Consider the following 21,728-nt stretch of genomic DNA (forward strand, 5'->3'; position numbering starts at 1 on the left):
GTTGTACAACGCTGTCAAAGCTGCTAGAGTGAGCATGGGCTTTATTTCACAGTTCATATGTGCAAATTCTCGGGCAAACGAAACCATAGATAACGTTGCCATAGATTAACCCTTCGCTTGCGCCACTAGCTTTGAAAGCATTGCATAGACAATTGCAGGCATGGCAGCTGACTTGTGCCCCATGAGTGAAGGCACGTGCAGCTTACGCGTGAACATGGCTTTGGCAAGCTTGCACTTGCACAGGCTTTTCCCCCCGAGCAGAGACATGGCGGCAACCAGTCACCTTGCTTGCAGTCGTCTATGCTAAGCATAAAAGCTGCCAAAAGCTGCGGTTTCTGGCAGCTGTCCAAACCAGCAATGAAGAAAAAAAGAGGTAAAAAGAATGCGGTGACGCTTCAGCAGGTAAGCACAGCAGAAGGTAACGAAATTGGCTCTGCCAAAAGCCCCGGAAAACCGCAGAATTAGAGGTAGAAAAAATGAGAAACTGCTTCGAAAGGTTTGCACGTTTAGAAGCTCACAGATTTGGCCAGCTACCAAAAGATGTAAAAAAGAGGTAGACAGGACGTGGAGGCTCAAACGAGACAAGATCGCACAATGAAAGGTAGCGAAATTGGCAAACCAACAAAAGCCCCGGAAAACCGCAAAAATAGAAGAACGTAGAAAGCTGAAGGAGGCGACGTTTTGAAAAGACTGCACAGTAAAAACTAGCAAAGTTGGCCAGGTGACAAAAGCTGGGAAATCGTAATAACAATTAAGAGAGGCATAGAAAGAAAAAACGAGGGGACGCTTCAACGCGACCGCACAGCAAGTAGCATAGCTGGCCAACTGCCAAGAGCCCTGAAAAACCGCAAAATAAAAAGAGGTAGAAAGGGGAACAGGCGAAGCTTTAAAATACTACACAGTAGAAGCTACCAGAGTTGGCCAGCTGCCAAAAGATACCGGAAACCGCAATAACACAAAGTAGAAAGAACGAAGATACCGGACACCGTAACAACAAAAGAGGCAGAAGGGAGAACGGTGCGACGCTTGAAGATAATGGCACAGTTGAAGGTAGCAGAACTGGCCAACTGCAGAAAGCTCATGAAAACTACAAGAGTAATGATGAGATAGAAATGATAACGAGGTGCTCCTGAAAACCGGAATTACAAAAAAGAACGAGGCGACGTTTCAACAAGAGGGCACAAAGGATTCCACGTCAAAATGTCCAACGAGACGAAATGTACAACCGGTCAGAATGTCCAATATTGGACATTTCGTCTCGGTGGACATTTCGTCTCGTTGGACATTTTGACCTGCTTGGACATTTCGTCTCGTTGGACATTTTGACTCTTTGGACATTTTGACCCGATTGGACATTTCGTCGTTGGACATTTTGACTCTTTGGATATTTCGACCCGATCGGGCATTTCGTCTCGTTGGACATTTTGACTCTTTGAACATTTTGACCCAATTGGACATTTAGAATCGGTGGACATTCTCACCCAATAGACATTTTGACCTCTTTGTATCGTTGGCCCAGACTCTGGCACTGCATAATGCTGAGACGGACGTCTTTAGAATTCCGAATACTTACACGCGCCCCGGGTTTTCGCTGAAGCGGTAGTAGTGTGATGACTTAAAGAAATCTGACAAACATTTTTTTGGAAAAAACAAAATACTTCTAATCGCAAAAAAAAAAAAAAAAAAAAACTGATATACGTTGCGGACGTTGAAAGTCCGCTAAAATGTAACCCTGGCGGTTGAAAGAAAATGTCAAATTTCAGATTTGTGCTCTGGTTAAAAAGTGTGTGTGTGTGTGTGTGTGTGTGTGGGGGGGGGGGGGTGATTTTCTTTTTTTCTTAATAAACAAATGGGGCCCGTTCCCGGTGACGGACGCTATTCATCTTCATGTATTCGCGGGCTCTGTTGACCACCGTTTCAGCACTGAAAATTTCTAAGCATTGCCTTAAATGAATCAGACTACGCTATGTTCCGAAAAATTGGGTTAATTGCTCCAGCCGCTGGAGCTATGTACTGGCGGGGTTGGTGCTGACTGCGATATCCAGATTATTTTTGCGATGCTTAAAACAGGGTTCCCTTTCTTAACCTGCAAATTAGGAGACCACCTAAGGCAATATAATTAAACGTGATGAATAACGGCAGCAAATGCAATAGTAGATTTTGTAATTAGGATAAGGTGATTGAAGCAAAGATAAAATAGCGCTAACTAAAACTTTGGATTAGGTTGAACATGATTGTAAACCTGAGACTGGGGCAGGAAGAGAACACAACAGAAGGTAGTAGAAGAGGAGGCAGCGTGAGACGTTGCCTCCTCTTTTACTACCTTCTGTTGTGTTCTCTTCCTGCCCCAGTCTCAGGTTTACAATCATGTTCAACTTACACCAGCTCGCCTGCACTCTGACTATTTTTTTGGATTAGGTAGTTGGTTCAGGACTAAAAGGAATGAAAAACGCAAAAAGACACGAACGAAAAAGAAAAAAAGAAAGGTTGTGTTTTATGTCTTCTTTTTCGTCTGTATCTTTTTGCCTCTACAATGTTATCTTATATTGAGCCCATTTTAATGCATAAAAACCAAGAAGGGCGCTTCGTGCCCAGGTCCACGAGGTTCACATGCGGACGTTTGCAGCAGAAGCGTTTAAAACGAGACTCAAGAAGAAATTACTTATTGCACGTGCATTCGTCATTACCTTAGTTTAGTCGTCCACCCCGAATCTTTCCACCGGATAGGGCGATCACATGAATACGCAGTGTGTACGAAGAAACCCAGCATGCTTCAGATTCGGCATCGCATATTACTTTGTTCGCTGCCATCCTAGCTTCCTTCCCTCGATAAAGGGGACAGATGACTGCACCCTCGTTATAATTAAAGTCACAGCTAGTGGCATTAGTCAGAAGGCCTTGGACAGGGGTCGGCGCATTCTGTGCTTCCCGCAGTTTTTCGCGCGTTTCTATTCCATATCTGACTCGATCATACTTTATATAAGCAACATTAAACAGGGTTGCAAGAACTTTTATAATAAGCATTCTTAAAAGCCATACAGCGTGTATACAGCATGGAACGGATTAAAAAATGATACTTGGTTCAATACAAGTCTGTTTATTCCACATGCAAAAATAGTGTCGCCTTTTCAAGCGCCGTTAGTCAGTTCAATGTGAGACTGGGAGCGCGCCACTGCTGGCAACTCTGTCGATGTAATTCCGGACATCAACAAACGTGGGCGGGTGAGAGCTGATGAAAGATGCAAAGGCGTCCATTTCTTGGTGCAATTTGTTGTTCCTGGTTTGGATGACGTGGGATTGCGGCTGAGCCACGGCCAGAGGGTCAAACAGTAGCGCTTGAATCCTGTTTTGCGCTGCATGCTGAGCCGACTTCAGGAATTGCAGAAACTCTGCCAGGTCGGGATGTCTACTTGGCAGGCGGCTATGCAGACAGTTGTGCCATCCCTCCACGTTCTTGGTTGTCCTGGCACCTCGGTTGCCGAATTGCCCCCAGATGTCCTTGAGCAGGCTGTTGGTAAGCCAAAACCCTCTGAAGTACGTCTCGAATTGGTCCAGGCGCACAGCGTTGAGCGGCTGAAGGCTTGGCTTGTCTGAGAGCAGGTCGCTGGCCAATTCTAAGCGAAAGGCGTCCGGAACGAAGGGGAGGTGCCTCACTCTGGTGAACCACGCGTGGACTGCAGGGTTATCCCTGCACAGTGTCTGGAGGCCCAGCTCGTCCCGCCTTGCGTTAATAGCCTTTGCAAAGTGGAAGGCGCACCCTCGGATCTGTTGCGATGCAAAAAACGTAGATTGTAAGGAAGGATGTTAATTAGGCAAACAGCTCGCCCCGTTTTTGTATACCAACTTAAAAAAATTCACATTTTCATCTACTCAACTCGAGAGTAAAGCATGATTGTACTAGAGAATGAATGACGCATTGTCCTAAATATGCATTTTAGTTTTGTGTGTGGGCGCTCGTCACTTGCTATTTCAGAAGTCTCATTTCAGAGACTTCAAGGAGCACGATGAATTGTTTTTGAGAATTATTGATTATTCAAAGTGATATGCATGCTACTCCACGTCTAATGAGCAATGGCACGTGCTCAATGCTTCGATAAGTGGCAGCTCAATATTTCTCAAGTTCACCCTATGCAACACTACACAAAACGTGAGAATTGGGAGTGTGCCCCGCTCTATGAAAATGTAAATAATTAACCTATGGCCGTCCTGAAGATGTCCTGAACACGTTGATTGCAGCTTGAATTGCTGCGGACTCGTAATCGAACACCCACGTAGCCGTCGTTGATAATGTGCCAATGTGTCCGAATCTTCGCTCCATTGATGCCTGCAGGCACCGAAACACGACTTCGTATGCTTGCACATCACAGGCTTGCATCAGTGCGTAAAGCACAGGGTGTGCTTCCCCTTTGATAAAGGTGTGGAGGGTGTAGAACTGCCCTGGGCAGTGAAACTCCGGGGGGTTGTAATTGTAGTTCCCGACGCCCAGAACTTGTTCTGCGCCCACCAGGGCATCGAGGTCCTTCTCGGCGTAGAAGACCAGTGCCCGCCGTCCTTGAGTCTTGTCTTCAAGTTGAAGAAACACTTGCGAATCCGTAGTGACACGGAGCTCAGGTAGAATGGCGTCAAGAGCGTTTTCTTTCAACGCCGCGTGGTGTCTCTTCCGTGAAAGGCACCGTCGCTTGGTAGAAAATCCGTAGCCACTGTTGAGTTGTGCTTGAATTTCCCCTGGAACGGTGTCGTCATGATCAGCAAACCTTGCAGGAATAGGGGAGACGGCTTCGTCAAATGCTTCTCTCGGTCTTTTTCGGCTGCTGCGGACGTTTGTCCGTACTTCATACATGAGGCGTTTCGAGAGAACGGTGGAAGCATAGGAGTCTCCAGACGGGTTGCAGCTGTGGGATGTCGACGGCCGATCTGGATCTGTGGCCAGCACGCCGTTTCTTAGTGTCAGGTGAGCCACTGGGCACCTCTCAGTTGGTCCGACTTGCTGACTCAGGCGGTAGGAGGCGATACACCTATAGTAGACTGTGCCGGGATCCTTTGGGTGTGCTGACTTGTAAGAAAATTCGAGCACAGCGTTCTCCCATCGTTTACTTCGATACTGAATCACAGGTCGACTTGAGCGCTTATGTGACGTCACAAACGACGGGACCCCGAAGCCGGGCTCCATTTCGACACGAAAGCAGTCGATGAATGCTGATCTGATGTCGTCGCTGTACCTTTCGTTGAATCTGCAGATAATAAGAATATATCACATTAACATTTTTATTGAACCATTCGAAAACTAATTATTCGCGCAGAACTCAAGCAACATTTCACTAATCAACAAGACATAATTAATACCCTACTTCTGTTTGACCAGTGCACAGGCAACTGATAATCTCTGAGTGCAGGCACTGGTTGGTAAAACAATTGTCTTGGTTATTAGAAAAAAAAAGAAACAAATTTTCCACTCACCAGATCCTAGAAGAACGTGTCGAATCGAGAAGCTGTTGTAACTTGTTTCTTCAGGTAGCGAGACTCGAGATTTTGTTCTGAACAGTTTATGTCTTGAATAACGCAGACGTACGCAAAAATAAGGCAAACCGTGCGCAAACCAGGTCGACTCTTGTCGTACCGAGATGCGCCTTTTGTGTTAAACGGGGTCACCGAAAGATCGGACCAAGTGTCCCCGACAGTGGGGCGAAATCCTTGAACAAAATCGTATCTCCACTGACCTTAACCCACAAAAGAGAAAAAAAAAAAAAATAGCGCCTTATGTGTTAAACCGAGGGTGGTGGGTAGTAAATCAACCAAGATTGAGCACTTTTACGTGGACATTTTGACCCCTTTTGAATGTTCGTCTCAATGGACATTTTGACTCGATGAATATTTTGACCCGATTGGACATTTCGTCTCGATGGACGTTTCGACTCGATGGACATTCTGACCCGAGTGGGCATTTCGTCTCGATGGACATTTCAACTCGATGGACATTTTCACCCGATTGGACATTTCGTCTCGATGGACGTTTTGTCTCGATGAACATTCTGACCCGATTGGACATTTCGTCTCGATGGACATTTTGACTCGGGTGTCACGTGGCCTATTGGACATTTTGACTCGATGGACATTTCGTCTCGTTGGACATTCTGACCAGAATCCGGCACAAAGGACGGTATGAGGCGACGTTTTAACAGCTTCAACAAGACGTCACAGTGGAAGGTAGCAGAATCCGCCCTACCGAAATTTCTGGAGAACGAGGCGTCGCCTCGAAAAGACTGCACGGTAAAAACTAGCAGAGTTGGCCATCTGCCAAAAGCTACCGGAAACCGCAATAACAAAAATAGTAGAAAGAATGGGACGTTGCTTCGAAAAGACTGCGCAGTAGAATATAGTAGAGGTGATTGGCTGCCAGAAGCTACCGGAAACTGTAACAGCAAAAGAGGCATAACTGCACAGTAGAAGGCAGCGGAACTGGTCAACTGCCAAAAGCTCAAAAAAACTTCAAAAATAAAGATAAGGTAGAAAAAAGAACGAGGCGTCGCTTGGAAAAGACTGCACAGTAGAAGCTAGCAGAGTTGGGCAGCTGCCATAAGCTACACGAAACCACAATAACAAGAAATGGGAGAAAGGAAGGGGATGCGTCACTTCGAGACAACTGCATTGTAGAAGACAGCAGAGTTGGCCAGCTGCCAAAAGCTACCGCAAATCGCAATAAAATGCAAAAAAAAAAAAAAGGTAGAAAAGAGGACGAGGCATCACTTCGAAAAGACGTCACAGTAGATGACAGCAGATTTGGCCAACTGCCAAACCAGCGATGGAGACGGCATTGGACCTCTTGGAGCAGGTTCTGTAGCAGGAAAAATATTTGCTTCGAACAGCCTCTGACGCTTTTTGGAACAGATGCCAACATCTGTTAACACATCACAAAAAAACAAACAAAAAACGATTGCATTGTTAAACAAGTTTATCTCTGATAATGACTCAGGGTTCCTCTTTTATACTGGAGTATATTACTGATTACCTTTTGTCATATGAATAGAAACGGCGCAAAAGAAACAGATATTTGCTTTTATAAATAAGATGCTGGTCAGAGTAGATTCCATTTACAATAGATATTTGAAGAAATGGTTGGAAAATTAATCATAGTGCAACACTTCAGTTGGGATAAAGCCTCACTCCCCTCCTTTTTTACACTCGGTAGTATATTTAGCCAGTAAATAAAATCTGTAAAATGCCAGCATGTCCGCTAACATGTCTATCAATAAAAAGAGACCCCCTGTTGTACGAACCTGCCAAACTCAAGATTTGGATATCATAAACTGCGAAAACAACCTCTCACAAATATTATGAAAGCCTACACTTGCGGTTTAAATGTGACACTGCTCTTTAGCGGCGTTGGAACCAGAGTAGAGTCAAAGTACGCTGCTCTTCCGATCGGCAGCTGCACGGCAACTACCTTGACTACCGAAATTCTTCAAATATAAACCCGCGTTTTTAAACACTGCGAAAGCATTAACTGTCCCATGGAGCGGAGCCGACGGCGTCTGTAACTGCGTAAAAACGGTACCCAACCACCCGCAACCGCGAAAAACGGCACCTAAATTGGTCGCGGCGCGTCATATCAGATGCTTTGTCACGGAAGCCGGCACGGCCGCTCAAAATCAAAACAAACGCGCCTAAAAAAAAGTACAGCAACGTAGATGTTTTGTCACGGAAGCCGGCGGGTGCGTTCAAGGTCAAAGAGGACGCGCTTCAGAAGTAAAAGACAAAGAAAAGCACGACAACGCAATGCTTCGCCGCGCCTGCACAGTGGGGGAGTGTGATGTCAGCGCCGCAGCGCCATGTGCTATAGGAAGGCGTGGCGTGCTGCTCGTAGGAATACGCTGCGTGTAGGAATGCTTTCGCATTTGTACACGTAAGCAGTCTTAACCGCCGAATTCACAAACCTCGCTTCAATTGAGGCACCCCTCGACTTCCTCAATGAAGGCGCGAGGGCCGGCGCTGGCCAGTCGCGACGACGGATATAGGCGGCCCAGGCTGCTTGTCCGTCGTCGCGATTGGCCAGCGCCGGCCCTCGCGCCTTCCTTGAGGAAGTGGAGGGTCGCCTCTATTGAAGCGAGGTTTGAGAATTCGGCGGTATATCTCTCTGCTGAACATCTTTCTGTTATTGAAGCTGTTACGTGCTAGGATCCGGAGAAAAAATGCCTCTATGAATGTTAACAAAAAACTCCCGTTTAAACGGAGCTCCTTCGTTCCGATTGGTCGTGGTAAGTCTAAATAAAAAAAAGGGGGCAACCCGCGTCAGTCAGCCTTCCTTGGCATTCTTAGATAGTGAGGTCCTGATCCCTCGTTATCATCTACGGTCACCGACTTACCTCAGCTAAGAGTGCGCCGTGACGAGGCTGAGGGCAGGACGCACAGATCTAACCTTCTTTTCTCGGCGCTTCCGCGATGCACATAAAGAGACTCCGGCTCAATCGAAAACAAAGACAAACAACGAAGTCGTGTACGTGTCTTCATTGCAATCAATCATATAGATGTATATTAGTCGTAAAGATAACAGCTTCGCTGGTCCTCCATCTTCACGTAAAGTGGATGGGCTCTACACTTTTTTTTTGCGTTTTTTATACGCGACACACTTTTTTAAAATGATAGGTCAACTTAAAATCAAGACCAAAGAAGGTAGACCTGTGATAGTAGTGAGCATAATTTCCGAGCCTACCGCGCCGCGTCAGCCGCTGCTCCTAGCACTCCGGTACAAAGCGGTGAAGGTTAGGCGATGTCGGCGATCAACCAGGCAGCGCATCAACCAGCCAGCGCAGTTGACGAGAAATCTTCGTTTCACCCCAAATCAAAGCGCAGCCGACGATACGAGCTAGTGGAACCAAACAACATCAAAGCGCGACATCATGGCATTCATCACCTTCCTATACGAATTCTTTCATCGGCTACGCTAGACCAATGAAGTGCAGCAAATGCCCTGTAACTTGCGCTTTTAGTACGTGTGTTCCTGGTTGTATTTGTTCGAGCCTTCGACTGTGCTCTGACCTAAGAAACTATACGGTAAATAGAGACGCTGTGAAGTGCAAGCCCGCTCGGCACAGGTATGGCGGAATTCTTAGCTAATATGGCATTTTGGCGGTATAGATGCAGCAAACTTCAGTTCATGATGCAATTTGGCGCAAATGGCGCAGCACTTCGCCGCCAAATTGTAATAGAGAGTTTTAGCAAGTCGTTTTTGGAGCACATGGCTCCGAAATTCTGAACGGTGCAGCTGCTTCGTTCCGTGAAACCGTACGCAAAATGGGACGCGTTTTAGCGAATCGTAAAGCTCGCACAACCGTTTAAACGAAGATGATGATCGTGTTTGACCGGCAGCGACATCTCGTCTATGAAATACCACGGGAGTGCGCGGTTTCAAGTATGTGGGTTAAACTGCAAGGTGTTTAAATAATGAATTGGTAGAGCACAAAAAAAAAAAAAAGTAAAAGTAAACGCGCCCAATTCAGAGATTGCTAAACACATTAGTGAGTGCAACGATTGTACGGCACTTTGGTCGCAAACTGACATTGTGCACAGAGAGCGCAACACTAAGAGGCTCAAAGGAGAGACAGTTCGTATCAAATCCATCGGTAACTGTATTGAATCCCGGACAAAAGCTCACCCATTTTTTCGCAGACCCGGACAAAAGCTCACCAGGAGAAAATTTCATGTTGGTCTTAACACGTGTGCGAACAACTTAGGTGCATGCGTGCGACACTAAAATGCAACGATAAATTAAACCTGACAGACGCACGGTTTGTTGCTTAGAGTAGAAACAAGTTTATTTATCCATTGGTTAGAAGCGAATGCAGTGCCCCACTAGCTCCAGGAGTTTTGGTAGATCTGGGTGTACCTGTAATCCGTCGAAAATATTTTTCACGCGATTCTGCAAGCACAGAGTGGTTTTTCGCACCCGCGCTTCTCTGGGGGTTCACCTCTGCGGGCTTGTGTCAATGCCGTGGCAATGAACGCCTGATTTTCCTGTGGGCATTCAATCAGCATCCCGACGCTTGGATGGGCGTGGCCGAAAAACTTCTGGAAGCCGGTACTCCATCCTTCGCAGGTGTATGACCTTTAAGAGTGGCGTCGTGCATATATTCCACCGTTCCGGGGGAAACTCCGGTCGTCGTCGGCACACAGTCAGGCAAGGGGAGAATTCGCTCTGGGTGCCGCCGCAGAAGGAGCAGAAGCATAACGGAAGGGGCCGTTGACATACGTGCAATCAAAGTCGTCCAGCAGGTCGCCGATGTCACCGGTAGACTTTTCCCTGATGTAGGTTAGTCCTTCGGGCACAAGCTGTGGTGGAAGGGACGCGAGCCTATCCAAACTCCCGCACAGCTTTCTAAATTGGTCATCTGTCCAAAAGGCCACACACCCGTTCCTTGAAAATATTTTTAAAACTTCGCAACTCAATGGTTTGTATATTACAGTTCTGCTTCAGTTTCCTTTTCACAACACCCTGATATAATCCTTGATTTCAAATACATTTACGACGCTCAATGACGGAATGAATTTAATTTTCCTAACCATTCACTTCAAATATTAACCTGAACCCCAAGCAAACCCATGCATTGGTAACGAAGAGACATTGTGCCTAACCTTTATGTGCGGGTTTAGCGTCACATAAGCACAATGAAAAAGCGAGGTCGACAAAGGGTGATTCGCTTCTTCGGTCACTCTTCGGGCTCAAAAACTTCGGTTCACGAAGTTACTTGGGCGTGGCACAAAGGTGGGTGGCATACATTGAGTCAAGCAAGCTTGATCTTATCAGCTCCACTCAGTTTCAGTGACCTCAATTTTGGTCCCAGATTGTTGCTCCGCTGCCTGTTATGGCTTATCTGTCGACACCTTTGCATGGGCTTGGGGCCAACACATCCATCGTGCCATTACGTCCATCGAGCAAATACGTCCAATTCCGTGCCCTTACATCCATCGTGCCCGTACATCCATAGTGCCAGCATGTCCATCGTGCCTTTACATCCACTTTTGGCCAGTTCATCCAACGTGCCATTACATCCATCATGCCGTTACATCCATCGTGCCGTTACGTCCACCGCGCCGTCACATCCATCGAGCAACCTCGTCCAAAAGCGTGTGATTACATCCACCAATCACGCAGGCTTATTTCTTTGTTTAACTATGCTGCATAATAGTTCAGATTATTTTGAAGAGTTATACGCTATATTGAATGTACAAAAGCGAGTAAAAGGACCCTTTGTGCGTCGTGCACGTTCTGCGGCCCTCCGCGTCTCCAAAGTCAAGCGCGCAGCGTCAGCTCGTTGTTTGTTGTTTCCAGAGTGATGAAATGTTAGTTACTGATTTTTTCTCCTTCAAGATTAACTAAATATAAATTTTAGTGTAGAATTAGGACGGTATAGAGAATCACACCTTTTATTTCGCTTTGAGAAACAAAAATCTGAATGTCTTATAGAATTTAATTGTGATATACTAACGTTCTGGGGCTTACCGTTTGTTCCCTGTGGGCCCCGAACCTGTGCGAAGATCAAGACGTCTGCTTTTTGCGCAGAGGTTGTGGTGACGTCAGAAAGACCCCGAGCTCTGATTGGCTCTGAATGAAGGATAGTGTGTAGACCTCAAAGCAAGCTGCCTTGAGGTCTACCCACTATCCTTCAATCAGAACCAGTCAGAGCTCGGCCTTCTGACGTCACCACAACCCCTGAAAAAGAAGCAGGCAAATTTGCCCTCCGCATAAGAATGTGAATAACCCAAGAAGCCCAATGGCGGCCATCTTGGATTCTATGGATGCGTTAGCACGATGGATGTAATGGCACGCTAAGAGTCGGTATACAGGAAGGATGAGCAATTACGTCCATCGAGCAACTACATCGAACGAGCAACTACATCCATCGAGCAGCTACATCCATACACATGTCAACACATCCAACGAGCTAGTATATCCGCCGTGCCATTACATCCATCGATGGATGTAATGGCTCGGTGGATGTGCTGGCTCGATGGATGTGATAACACGTAATCCTTTGCATGGGATGAGATGCCAGTTCTTCTAAAAATGGTGCAATGTTCATCGCGTTCGCACTTTATTATAGCCCGTGTTTCGCCCGGGTAGCAAAAAAAAAAAAGAAAAAAAAAAGAGGTGACTTTTTGTTCGGGTCTGGGAAAAAACGGGTGAGCTTTTGTCCGGTAAGCTTCTGTCCGGTGAGCTTTTGTCCGGTGAACTTTTGTCCGGTTACCAACTGTATCAGCCATGACATGCTTCGATGCAACTCGGAAATTCTTTAAAATGTAACTTTTTTTTTTTTTTTTTTTTTTTACAGTTGTAAGTGAACGTGCGATTAGTCATTTTTTCGGGCAGTTGAAGGATATATCAGTTCTCGTTTAGATAAAGCACAGTCCTTTCAAATTTCGGCTGAAAGGGATGTGGGTCGGTGTGTTTGTTTTGTTCAAGGTCCCAAGTTTTCAGTTTGGGATTGAGGTCAACGTTTACGGTTGGGGTGAAGACCAGTGTGGGTAGGTTTGTATAACAAAGCTTGACTTTGTGACGTCGGTGGTCGGTGATTAGGTTGTGGATATATAAGGCTTTGAGGAAATAAACGCAGTAGCTGAGTTTAAGACGTTTTTTTCTCCTGCCTTTTTTTCTTCGATTAAGTTCCCCAGCTTTTACCTCAGTCTCGGGTATGCTACATCATGATCTCGTAGTAAACATCTGAAACGTTCTGCGGCGTGCAAACCTGTGGCTCCCGCTTCACGGCGCTCACTGTTGGTAAACAAGACGGCCGAGGTAACATTTATCGGTCGGAATTGGAAGAGCTCTGAGGAGTAAAATGTGTCCGAACGATCACAAAGGTAGGTGATGGTTCTCTATCCTCTCGAGGTTAAACGATCGTTCACGTCGTGTGCCGTAGAATCAACGTCACTAACACACTCAGTTGGGAAAACCGCTCGCGTACACCGAGACAGGACTAGATACGATTACAGCGCCCACCTTTAGCGACGAGTCCAGTGTTGCGATTTGCCTAAGTCGTTTTGGAGCACCTTTCGTAAAAGTCAAATTTGGGGGTTTTACGTGCCAAACCAACGACGGGCATCTGGCACGCCCCAGTGGAGGACTGAGGATTAATTTGGACCACCTGGGGATCTTTTGACGTGCAACCGAAAGCCGCGGTTACACGGCGCCTTCTCCGCAATAAGCGGAGCACCTTTCGTAGCAGCCAAAACCATGTTTTGAAGCAGCAAAAGTTGCCTTTGGGGCAGCCAAAACAGTGTTTTGGAGCAGTGAACGTGGCTTTTGGAGCTGCCAAAACAGTGTTTCGGAGCAGCAAAAGTGACTATTGAAGCAGATATTCTTATAAAAAATAAAAAAATATTAGTTTTAAGCGCTGGACAAATAAGGGCACTTTGGCTACGTTTACATGGCTGCGACAGCAGCACATCGGATCCAGTTAGCGAATCGGATCCACTGGATTCGGATCGACCAGCAGCGGTACCACGTCTCGAAGGATCACAACGCAAATCTCGTGACCTTCAGATTGTTTTCGAGGTGTCCGGTTTGCCTACCGGCAGGCGAAGCAAAGCTCCCGTAATCCCTCGCTCGAGCACTCGATTCGATCCGCTAGCGTATACATGGAGAGTCTCGATTCGGATTGACCATCTCAAACCACCCCGTCCCAGCGGATCGGATTGGATCCGATCCGATCCGATCCGAGTTGTTTACATGGACCGATTCGATTCGTTAACTGGATCCGATGCGCTGCAGTCGCTTCCATGTAAACGTAGCCTTTGATCGCCTCAATAAACCAATTATAGGAAGCGAGCAAGCCGGCCGTGTCGCGGCGGTCGCCTATTGTTCGCCGCGACCTGGCGGTAGCCGCCGCAGGAGCATCGGGCAGCAATGGCGACGAACAGCACGGCGGACAGTGTCCCCGTCGTGATTACGACGGAATTTAAGGCAGTTACGAGTTCGGAAAGTTCCTTCGGAAGCCGGTGCCACCGGCTCATAATCATCGCGAAGTAATAGCAACGAACAGCACAGAGGACAGTGGGCGACTAAGAATCCGGAAAGCTTCTTCGGCAGCCGGTGCAAATCATCGGGGGGAAGCAGTGGCGATTAGCAGCACAGCGGACAGTGCTCCCGGGGTGATTACGACGGGGTTTAAGGCGGTTACGGATCCAGAGAGCTTCTTCCGTGGTGCCAATATGACGAAGAGAAAACTGTTTCATGAATCTGGCCGCGTGTGCGTGAAGGAGGTCCGTTTCGACGGACAAGTGGATGTCACGGAGCGCCGTACTCTGCAAACAAAATTAAGCGCGCCCGCAAAAAAATTTTGTTGGCGTTGTGTGGACTGCGGTAATTAAGTACGTTTATTTCTGAATCAGCTTGACAATAACTGGGCGATTTTTTTTCGCGCCGTTCCGCGATTCTTTTTACTGTCTTCCTGTAGGCTGATGGAAACATCCAACGGTAGGCTTAGGAGGGCGACCGCATTCCGCTTCTCGATTCCGGTGAAGTATTTGCTGCATACTTTAGAGTTTGCCGTCGGTATCGATGCTGTTCCATCGTCGCTAGAAGAGAAAAAAAGTTAATTGTATTATTCGTCAGCAGCTTAAACAAAGCGCGAACTGGAAGGTAAGAAACACCACTAACCTGTATGGACGCACAAGTCGTACCCAGGTCGCGCAGTACTCCGCCTCGTACGGCTTCGAAGGGACGATTTAGTACTTCGTGCCGTGTGCGATCTTGCCGACCACGCAGCGATTGTTGCGGCTTTCTTGGTGCGGAATAGTCATCTCAGAAATTACAGCGTTAACCCATTACAACGCACAACCAACGCAGCGACTGGCAGAAAATGCCCGATGCAACGGACCCGTTTGCCGCTAGGGGCGCCCTGGTCGGGGCTTGAATTAGATCCGCACGGTTCCTATGGTCAAGTTAGACAACTAGAGAACTCTTTCAACATATAATTGATATGCCAATGACATGACACATTTTGCAATGCTTCAGTTAAATTATACATACATATGAACGCGCTATAGATCAATAAGAACCAAACTACACATACTAAAATTTATTTGAAAATGACCAACTTAATATTAAATATCACAGCATTAGGTTGACCCTGGCATTCTTTTCTGTGTGTTTAGCCTGCCGGCCTGGCAAGGGTCAAAAAGTTCTTGAAGCACTTTGTGCAACGACTGAACTAGAGACAAACAAGCGCGCCGTGCGGGTTCAGCGTGCAGACATTACCTTCTTTGCTATAGCTCACTTCTCTTCACCAACTTTCTTTAGCTGCAGATTTATCACGTACCGAAGTCCTTTTCAAAATGAGGCCTAACCAGACAAACCTAGGTAATCAATACTTCGGCACAGCAGTCTTTGGATTAAAGAGGGATTTTTGCAGTAGCGTATACGATTTAAAAAAGAAGAGGAATGTTGATGACCTTGCGGCGGTCCTTATGTTTCAATTTAGAAAGCACCATATTTGCAGCGACTTGGGGACGGCAACACCCGACGTCATGTGACCACGGTGACTGGTAATGGTAGGCAAGGAATCAAATACAGTTTTCCCATGGCCGTTGCTTTCAGGAGCGAGACGACGAGAGCGCGAAACGGGAGAGGACGAGAAAACCCATGCAAGGCCGGATAGACGATTCATGCAGGGTACTTTGTGTCGGGCGGCCGCTTGCGCCACCTAACTCACGCATGCTCAATTATGGTACTCAGTTTAGTTTCGGTTTTGAAAGGCGACCCAAATTGGTCCTTTGGCGCAGGCTTGGTGCAGATTACCCATAATTTGGCAAAATGTAGCAGGATGTATCAGGGTTAGCCCCTTGGCGCAGTTTGGTGCAGCAATCACATCACTGCGAGTCAAAACATGGAAGTTGATTTATTTAGCTATTGCGAGATGGCACCACCAGCCCTTGCGCGACTCGACTTGAACCAATACGTGCAGCCATGCAGTTCCCGAAGTAGCCACTGCGAGAGAAATGGTGGCGTTGCGATCACCTCTAGTTCGGTTTTCGAGTACGGATCGGAGCAATTTTTCAAAGCAGGCTTTATGGCAGTCTCCCAACTGAGATCTAGTAACGCTGAGTAGAACCAAATCATTTCGTCTGCTCGCGGTCGCCAAGGCCGGGCCACGAAAGTTTATTCACACGAGTAGTTTACAGCATTCACGGTCGCTTGCCATTCTGAGAACCCTTGGAAATTATTTGGTTTGACTTGTCAGACGAACCAAGAAGTAGCAGGGTGGCAAATCGTCTCCCGCTGTGGTAAGCCTAACGCTCGGCTGGACCGGCTGAGTCGACCGCCATGTTGTATTTTCCACGAGTAGTCAACGGTGTTGACTGCGTTCTGGTGATGAGTCCAGCGGCCGGAGAGGGAGGAGCGCGTCCAAAGCCCCCAACGACGCACGCGCGCCTGCGCAGCGGGGTCGGCGATGCGTTGGAGGACGAACCGTTCGTGTCGAAACGACTCGCTAAAACTGCCTATCAACAGCTTTGTAAAACCGTAGTAACAAAAAAGGATAGGCTGGCTGTCAGAGCGCGTTTATCAAGAAACAAAGTACGCCCGAACGGGAACCGCAATACAAACAGCAAATTCAACTGCCGAACCCCAAAACGCGTTGTCTCAGTCACCGGAGCCCGTAATGGCAGGCGCGTTCACCGTGCTAAACACTTTCCCGCGTTCCGACGGGACTCGACGAACGTCGAATGCGACGGACGGTTTCGAACGATAGCGGCGAAGCTCGTTGCTCAACCCGTCGTCTCCAAAGGCTCCGAGGACGGAACTCCCGCCACGATGACACCGACGACAAACAAAAAAACAAAACACAGCGAAAAAAAGAAAAAAGAAAAAAAGGAAACCAAGAAAAGTGCGGCGCCTATACGTGAGAAACAAGGTGTCGGTGGCTGCGGACCGAAACCCGTCCTATCTCCAAAAGACGGCGGTGTAATGCGAAGAAAACGCCATGCATAAATGCATACCGGCCGCGATCCAAAAACAAAATCTGACATTTTTGTATTCTTTTTAAATTTTATTCGAACGCTTCAAAAAGAGCGAAACCGAAGACGGGAGAAGCTCAACGCCACCGGCGCGTCCACGCTCTGCGGCCTACAAAGTTTCCAAACTCTGCGGCGGCGTTGTCAAAACTCGGCCCAAGAGGTGGAAATGTTTTTCAGTTCTTTTTTTTCTCCTCCCCCGTATACACCGGGACAAAGTAAACGAAAACGATGAAACGGGCGTGTAAGGCGGACGGGGAGGAAAGGCGAGTTTAAGCACAGCGAGCAGCAAAAGAGTTGGGGTCCAAAAGGGATGAATAAGTGTTTTTCCTCCCGGGTGCTCGGGGATGCGCGAGCGGCGGCCGTTCCGGTCTACGCACCATTAACGAGAATTTAGCTCCTAGGTGGCGCCGCTGGCAGCCCCTTCTTCACTTACGCCTAGGCCCCCCCCCCCCCCCCCCCCCCCCTTTTTTTTTTTCTCTTCGAAACTTCAGCAAAAAAGCAATATTTTTTTTCTTTCGTTTTTTCCCATTTTCCCGTTTGTCTGTCGCCGTGCCGATTTCTTTCTCGTCTCTCACAGCACGCCCGCGGCTTTCCTTAGAGGTGTCCTGTTTTAAGTTTTCGAAAGAATCCTAGATACGCCAGCCGCAGATAAGCGGTGCAGCATAGCCTCGCGCTGTCTACCGTCGACAGACACGGCAAAAGTATCCCGTAAGCAGAAGTATTCGCATACAGGATATCGAAGCAAAAGTATGAGCTTACGATGGTTGACCATTACCCCAAACACGCCCGTCAGTTTTGTTCAGTATTAGCTCTGAAGTTCTTGGAAGCGATCAACCACGCTGAATTATACAAAAGCGTCACACCTTGAGGTGTGTAAATCAGCTTGTCCCAGGGGGCTAACACCCTGCCGGTGAACACACAAAAAATGGGATGCTGGCGATCTTACAGCCTTCACGGATACATTTATACGAGCAACGAACTTAGAATCAACAAGCAGCAGATTAAGTTATCGCGTGCACAGAAACGCCCAATACAGAGCAGTAAATCACGCACGGGAGTGGAATCACGACCCTGCTGACTTCAAGGACGCTTACTGGCAGGTTACGGTCTGCGCGGTTACGAAGGTTAGAAGTACATTACTTCGTCCTCGTCAATATGTCACGCAAAGCCTAGCATATATAAATCGAAGGAATGTGTCTCCCAGTAAAAAGATTTGGGACAAACAAAACCCATTCGACATCCGCCAAAGCGATTCTCAAACACCATTAAAAAAAAAAAGGCCATTCGACTTTTCTTTCTTCTTTTGTTAATACAGTTAATCTCGGTCGACATTGCTACAGAAATAAAATCATAAAAAAGCATTACACAGGTTGCATTTGTGAAAACAATAACAAAGATCTAGGACAGGGGTCTCCAAACGTTTTTTGGCTAAGGGCCGAGGATTCGTCGCAATCTCGACGGCCGGAAAATAAATAAGTAAGCATAAATGATGAAATACTAAATAAATATTCATAGATGACCATCCAGGCTAACGTTCCTGTGAGACATTTTCGCTGCAATCGCACATTCGTAACTGACCCCAGGTAATGTTTGTCCTCGCCAGTTTGCATTCAGAACTTCCTTAACCATCCTAACACGTCACTTGTTCACATTTGCAATGTCATTGAACGACCTCTTGTTGTTCAATGATCATATTTTTTATGCACTCCACAACTTTTGGTAGGCACCATAAAACATTAAATAAACAAATACAAAATTAAAAGTTATAGTAAAAAAACAAAAACAACTAAGGTGGATGAATACAAACACTTTAAGCTTCAATATTAAGTTAATGACAACATCGCCCAATAATTGGGACCCTCAGCAAGAGAAAAACAAAGCGCAATTAAACTTTGGCATACTCACGCACGGCACAATACTGGGAATGGTAGAACTGATATAATTATACCTTACCATATAAATGCTAAGGTATACACCAACCCATGTTTACAAACAAACCGGAGCGCCCCTAGCGGACGCCACCGGCGCCGCGCATGCGTGATGGGGGTGTGGGCAAGAAGCTCGCCGTCGCCCATAAACAAACCATTGAAATGCGATGTTGTCGGCGTCGGTGTGAGTCCCTCTGCCCTTTTCCGCGCTCGAATTGTTGTATCTACGTCTTCCTGGCGATGTCTGACTAGTTGAGCGGCGTCAGCGAAATTACCGAGGCTCGTTACACCGCAAAACTTTGCGTGAATAATGTGACATTCGGCGATTCATTCCGCATGGACGCCGCAGTATGTACGCTAAAGCCTAATTCGCACGATGAGTTTTTGCTCGCAATTTTCAGTTCCGTCGTCGCTCGGGCTGCAAAAGCGTGAACCGTAGCTGAGATGGTCGACGTCAATACTGAAAATCGCAAGCAGAATCGGACCAAATGAATTAGGCATAACAAGTCGGTGATAGTCACTGGTAACAATGATCAACATCTCCTTGTATCTACTGTTTACATCGAGCCTGCTCACCAACCTTCAAACTTTAGTCTTTTGAGGCCTGCACTTACTTCTTATCGCAAGTACCGGGCCAACATTCGGTCTACGCACCGGCGTCGTCTAAGAGAGCAGACGACAAGCAGAAACGTTTGAAAGAGCAGACGACAGTTGGAACGATCAGGCGGCCGTTTGAACTTGACGACGCACTGAACGTAATCCGCAGGTGGTCCACAGAACTTGACGGTTTTCTGGCGTTCCTGTTGGAACAAAACAAATAAATATGTTGACCACAAATATCCGTGAATTCAACCCAAAGCGTTTCCCGCCCAAGCAATCGTTGTCCGACGGCGTCTGCTTTTCCCTTTTCACCGCACATATCCAGACTCTCGGACGAACCGAGCACGTGAAAACTGACCTTCAAACCTTTCTCGACTCTTTTGGTACGGCCCCAGTAGCGGACTTTTTACGAGAAGGCAGGTTTTTGTCTGGTTCCTTTGAAAACAACGCAGGAATACACGTCTGGCATGGGGACTTCTGCCCAGAGCCCCAGACCGAAAGTGCGCCCGACGCGCCACCACCGCGCCGTGACGTCACAGAGCCCCGTCGATTATTGTCGTAGAGAGGCTACCTAACCTCTTTTTTTTTTTTTTATATATGGGTTCAAAATACATTATTTTCTGAGCTTCCCAAATACAAAAACCGGACGAGTTTGTGCAATCGGCAGCCTCGAAATTCGGAACTTTTCGTGTCAATTAGAAACCGTCCGGACTCGAAGTGTCGTGCTCGTCCACGTCCCACGATCCACCCCTTTTCTTCGTGCATGCCGCCTATCGCTTGTGAGCAGACGACGCTTCACTTTCGTTTTTGAAGTTCTTTCGGGGATCTTTCAGCAATCTCAAATTCTTTGAAACGGTGCGAGGTCGAGGAGAATGCGCAGTGGACTTTTGTGAGCGACGTGAGGGGTTGTCGGGCATTTAAAAAAGAGAACTTCGTCCGATTCACTGGCACACCCATCATCAGTGCAACATGTGTCAAGCGCTGTTATGTTTTGTGAGGGAGGACAAAAAACCAGGAGGCGACATCGCTCTGGACTCCGATTTTCGGTATTTCAAAAATAAGGGCTGTAGTGTATTCGCAACTACGGTAAAAATTATGTCTTACAAATGTCGTTTTAAATATAAAAATGTCACTTTAAAAGCTTGTAAATTTCAAATTCCATTATGTCACAAAGAAAAAGAAGCAAGGAGGTGAACAGATGGAGAAAAGCAACAAAAATACAAAGGCACGCGCGCGAGAATTTTTTGTTTGCGTTGTGGGTTTTTCTTATTACAACGTGCATCGCTAAAAAAAAAAAAAAAAGATCTTTGCGGTGTTAGTGTCCCTTGAATGTCTACTTCTGCAAAGGACAAGATCTCGGTACTGTAAACCACTCCATTTTCACCGGCTCAATAATTCGTAAATACTTTGTGGGCATGGAATTTCGCAATTGGGAATATTATGCTATGTATTCGCTGTTACGAGGTATGTATTTTGCACATTTAATATTGCCACGAATGAAAATTGATGAGGCGATAATAACTGAAGAAACTAAACGTTTAGTGGGGCGAACTTGTGTCCAGAACAAAAAGGAAACAGAAGATAAGATTAGAGCGTCGCGGGCGTCGATGGCGGCGTAACAGCAGGATCGTACGGTGGGGCGAGACTGACTCCGGCTTGCCACGCGGAGCCCCTTTTGTACACGCGTGGGCATCTAAAACAATGAGCGTAGAAATTTCGGCGTGTGGAACATTTTAACCTCGAATCAGCAACACGGTTTTCGAATTTACCGGAACATAACATTCGAGTCAACAAAAATGCGTACCCGTGGCCAGGAATCGAACTCTGGCTTTCTGTGTGGAAGGAGAGCGCCATAACAGTTAGGCCACGGCCGCACTGCCTGCGTGGCCAGGCGCGCGCGCGGCAATATTATGATATGCATTTGCTATTAAGGGGTGTAGTACTTGTGCGATACATTTCTTGCGATATTGTCTAAATTAATAGTTTTCTATTGATTCTTGTCCGACACGTCGCCGATCGTGGATAACTCTGGCGAACCAGAGTCGGTCGCACACGGCGCACGTGACGCCAAACGGGTTCTCCACGAACTCCCTCCGGAACCTCGCCGTCGCACCTGGGAACGGTTCAGCCGGCGTGGAGTGCTGTCGTCGCCGGGCCCCGCGCTTGTGCTTAGCCCCCGTAGCCCGCCGGCGC

At 47.1% G+C, this 21,728-nt stretch overlaps 1 protein-coding gene across 2 annotated transcripts in view; it reads right to left on the reverse strand.

Moving 5' to 3' along the window:
- Positions 1–21,728, reverse strand: part of LOC8036804 (ubiquitin carboxyl-terminal hydrolase 48) — a 175,417-nt gene that overhangs the window by 28,999 nt on the left and 124,690 nt on the right. Inside the window, exon 24 of one of the 2 annotated variants that reach the window (XM_040216160.3) lies at positions 3,598–3,765. The exons of the other annotated variant lie outside the window; for it this stretch is intronic. Within the exon in view, the coding sequence (XP_040072094.1) occupies positions 3,728–3,765 (38 nt within the window). The 3' untranslated portion in view covers positions 3,598–3,727. Of the gene's footprint in view, positions 1–3,597; positions 3,766–21,728 lie in introns of those variants that run through there. 2 annotated transcript variants of the gene reach the window in all.

Source organism: Ixodes scapularis, unplaced genomic scaffold (genome assembly GCF_016920785.2).
Source record: "Ixodes scapularis isolate PalLabHiFi unplaced genomic scaffold, ASM1692078v2 PGA_scaffold1__304_contigs__length_218370807, whole genome shotgun sequence".
Taxonomy (NCBI): Eukaryota; Metazoa; Arthropoda; class Arachnida; order Ixodida; family Ixodidae; genus Ixodes; species Ixodes scapularis.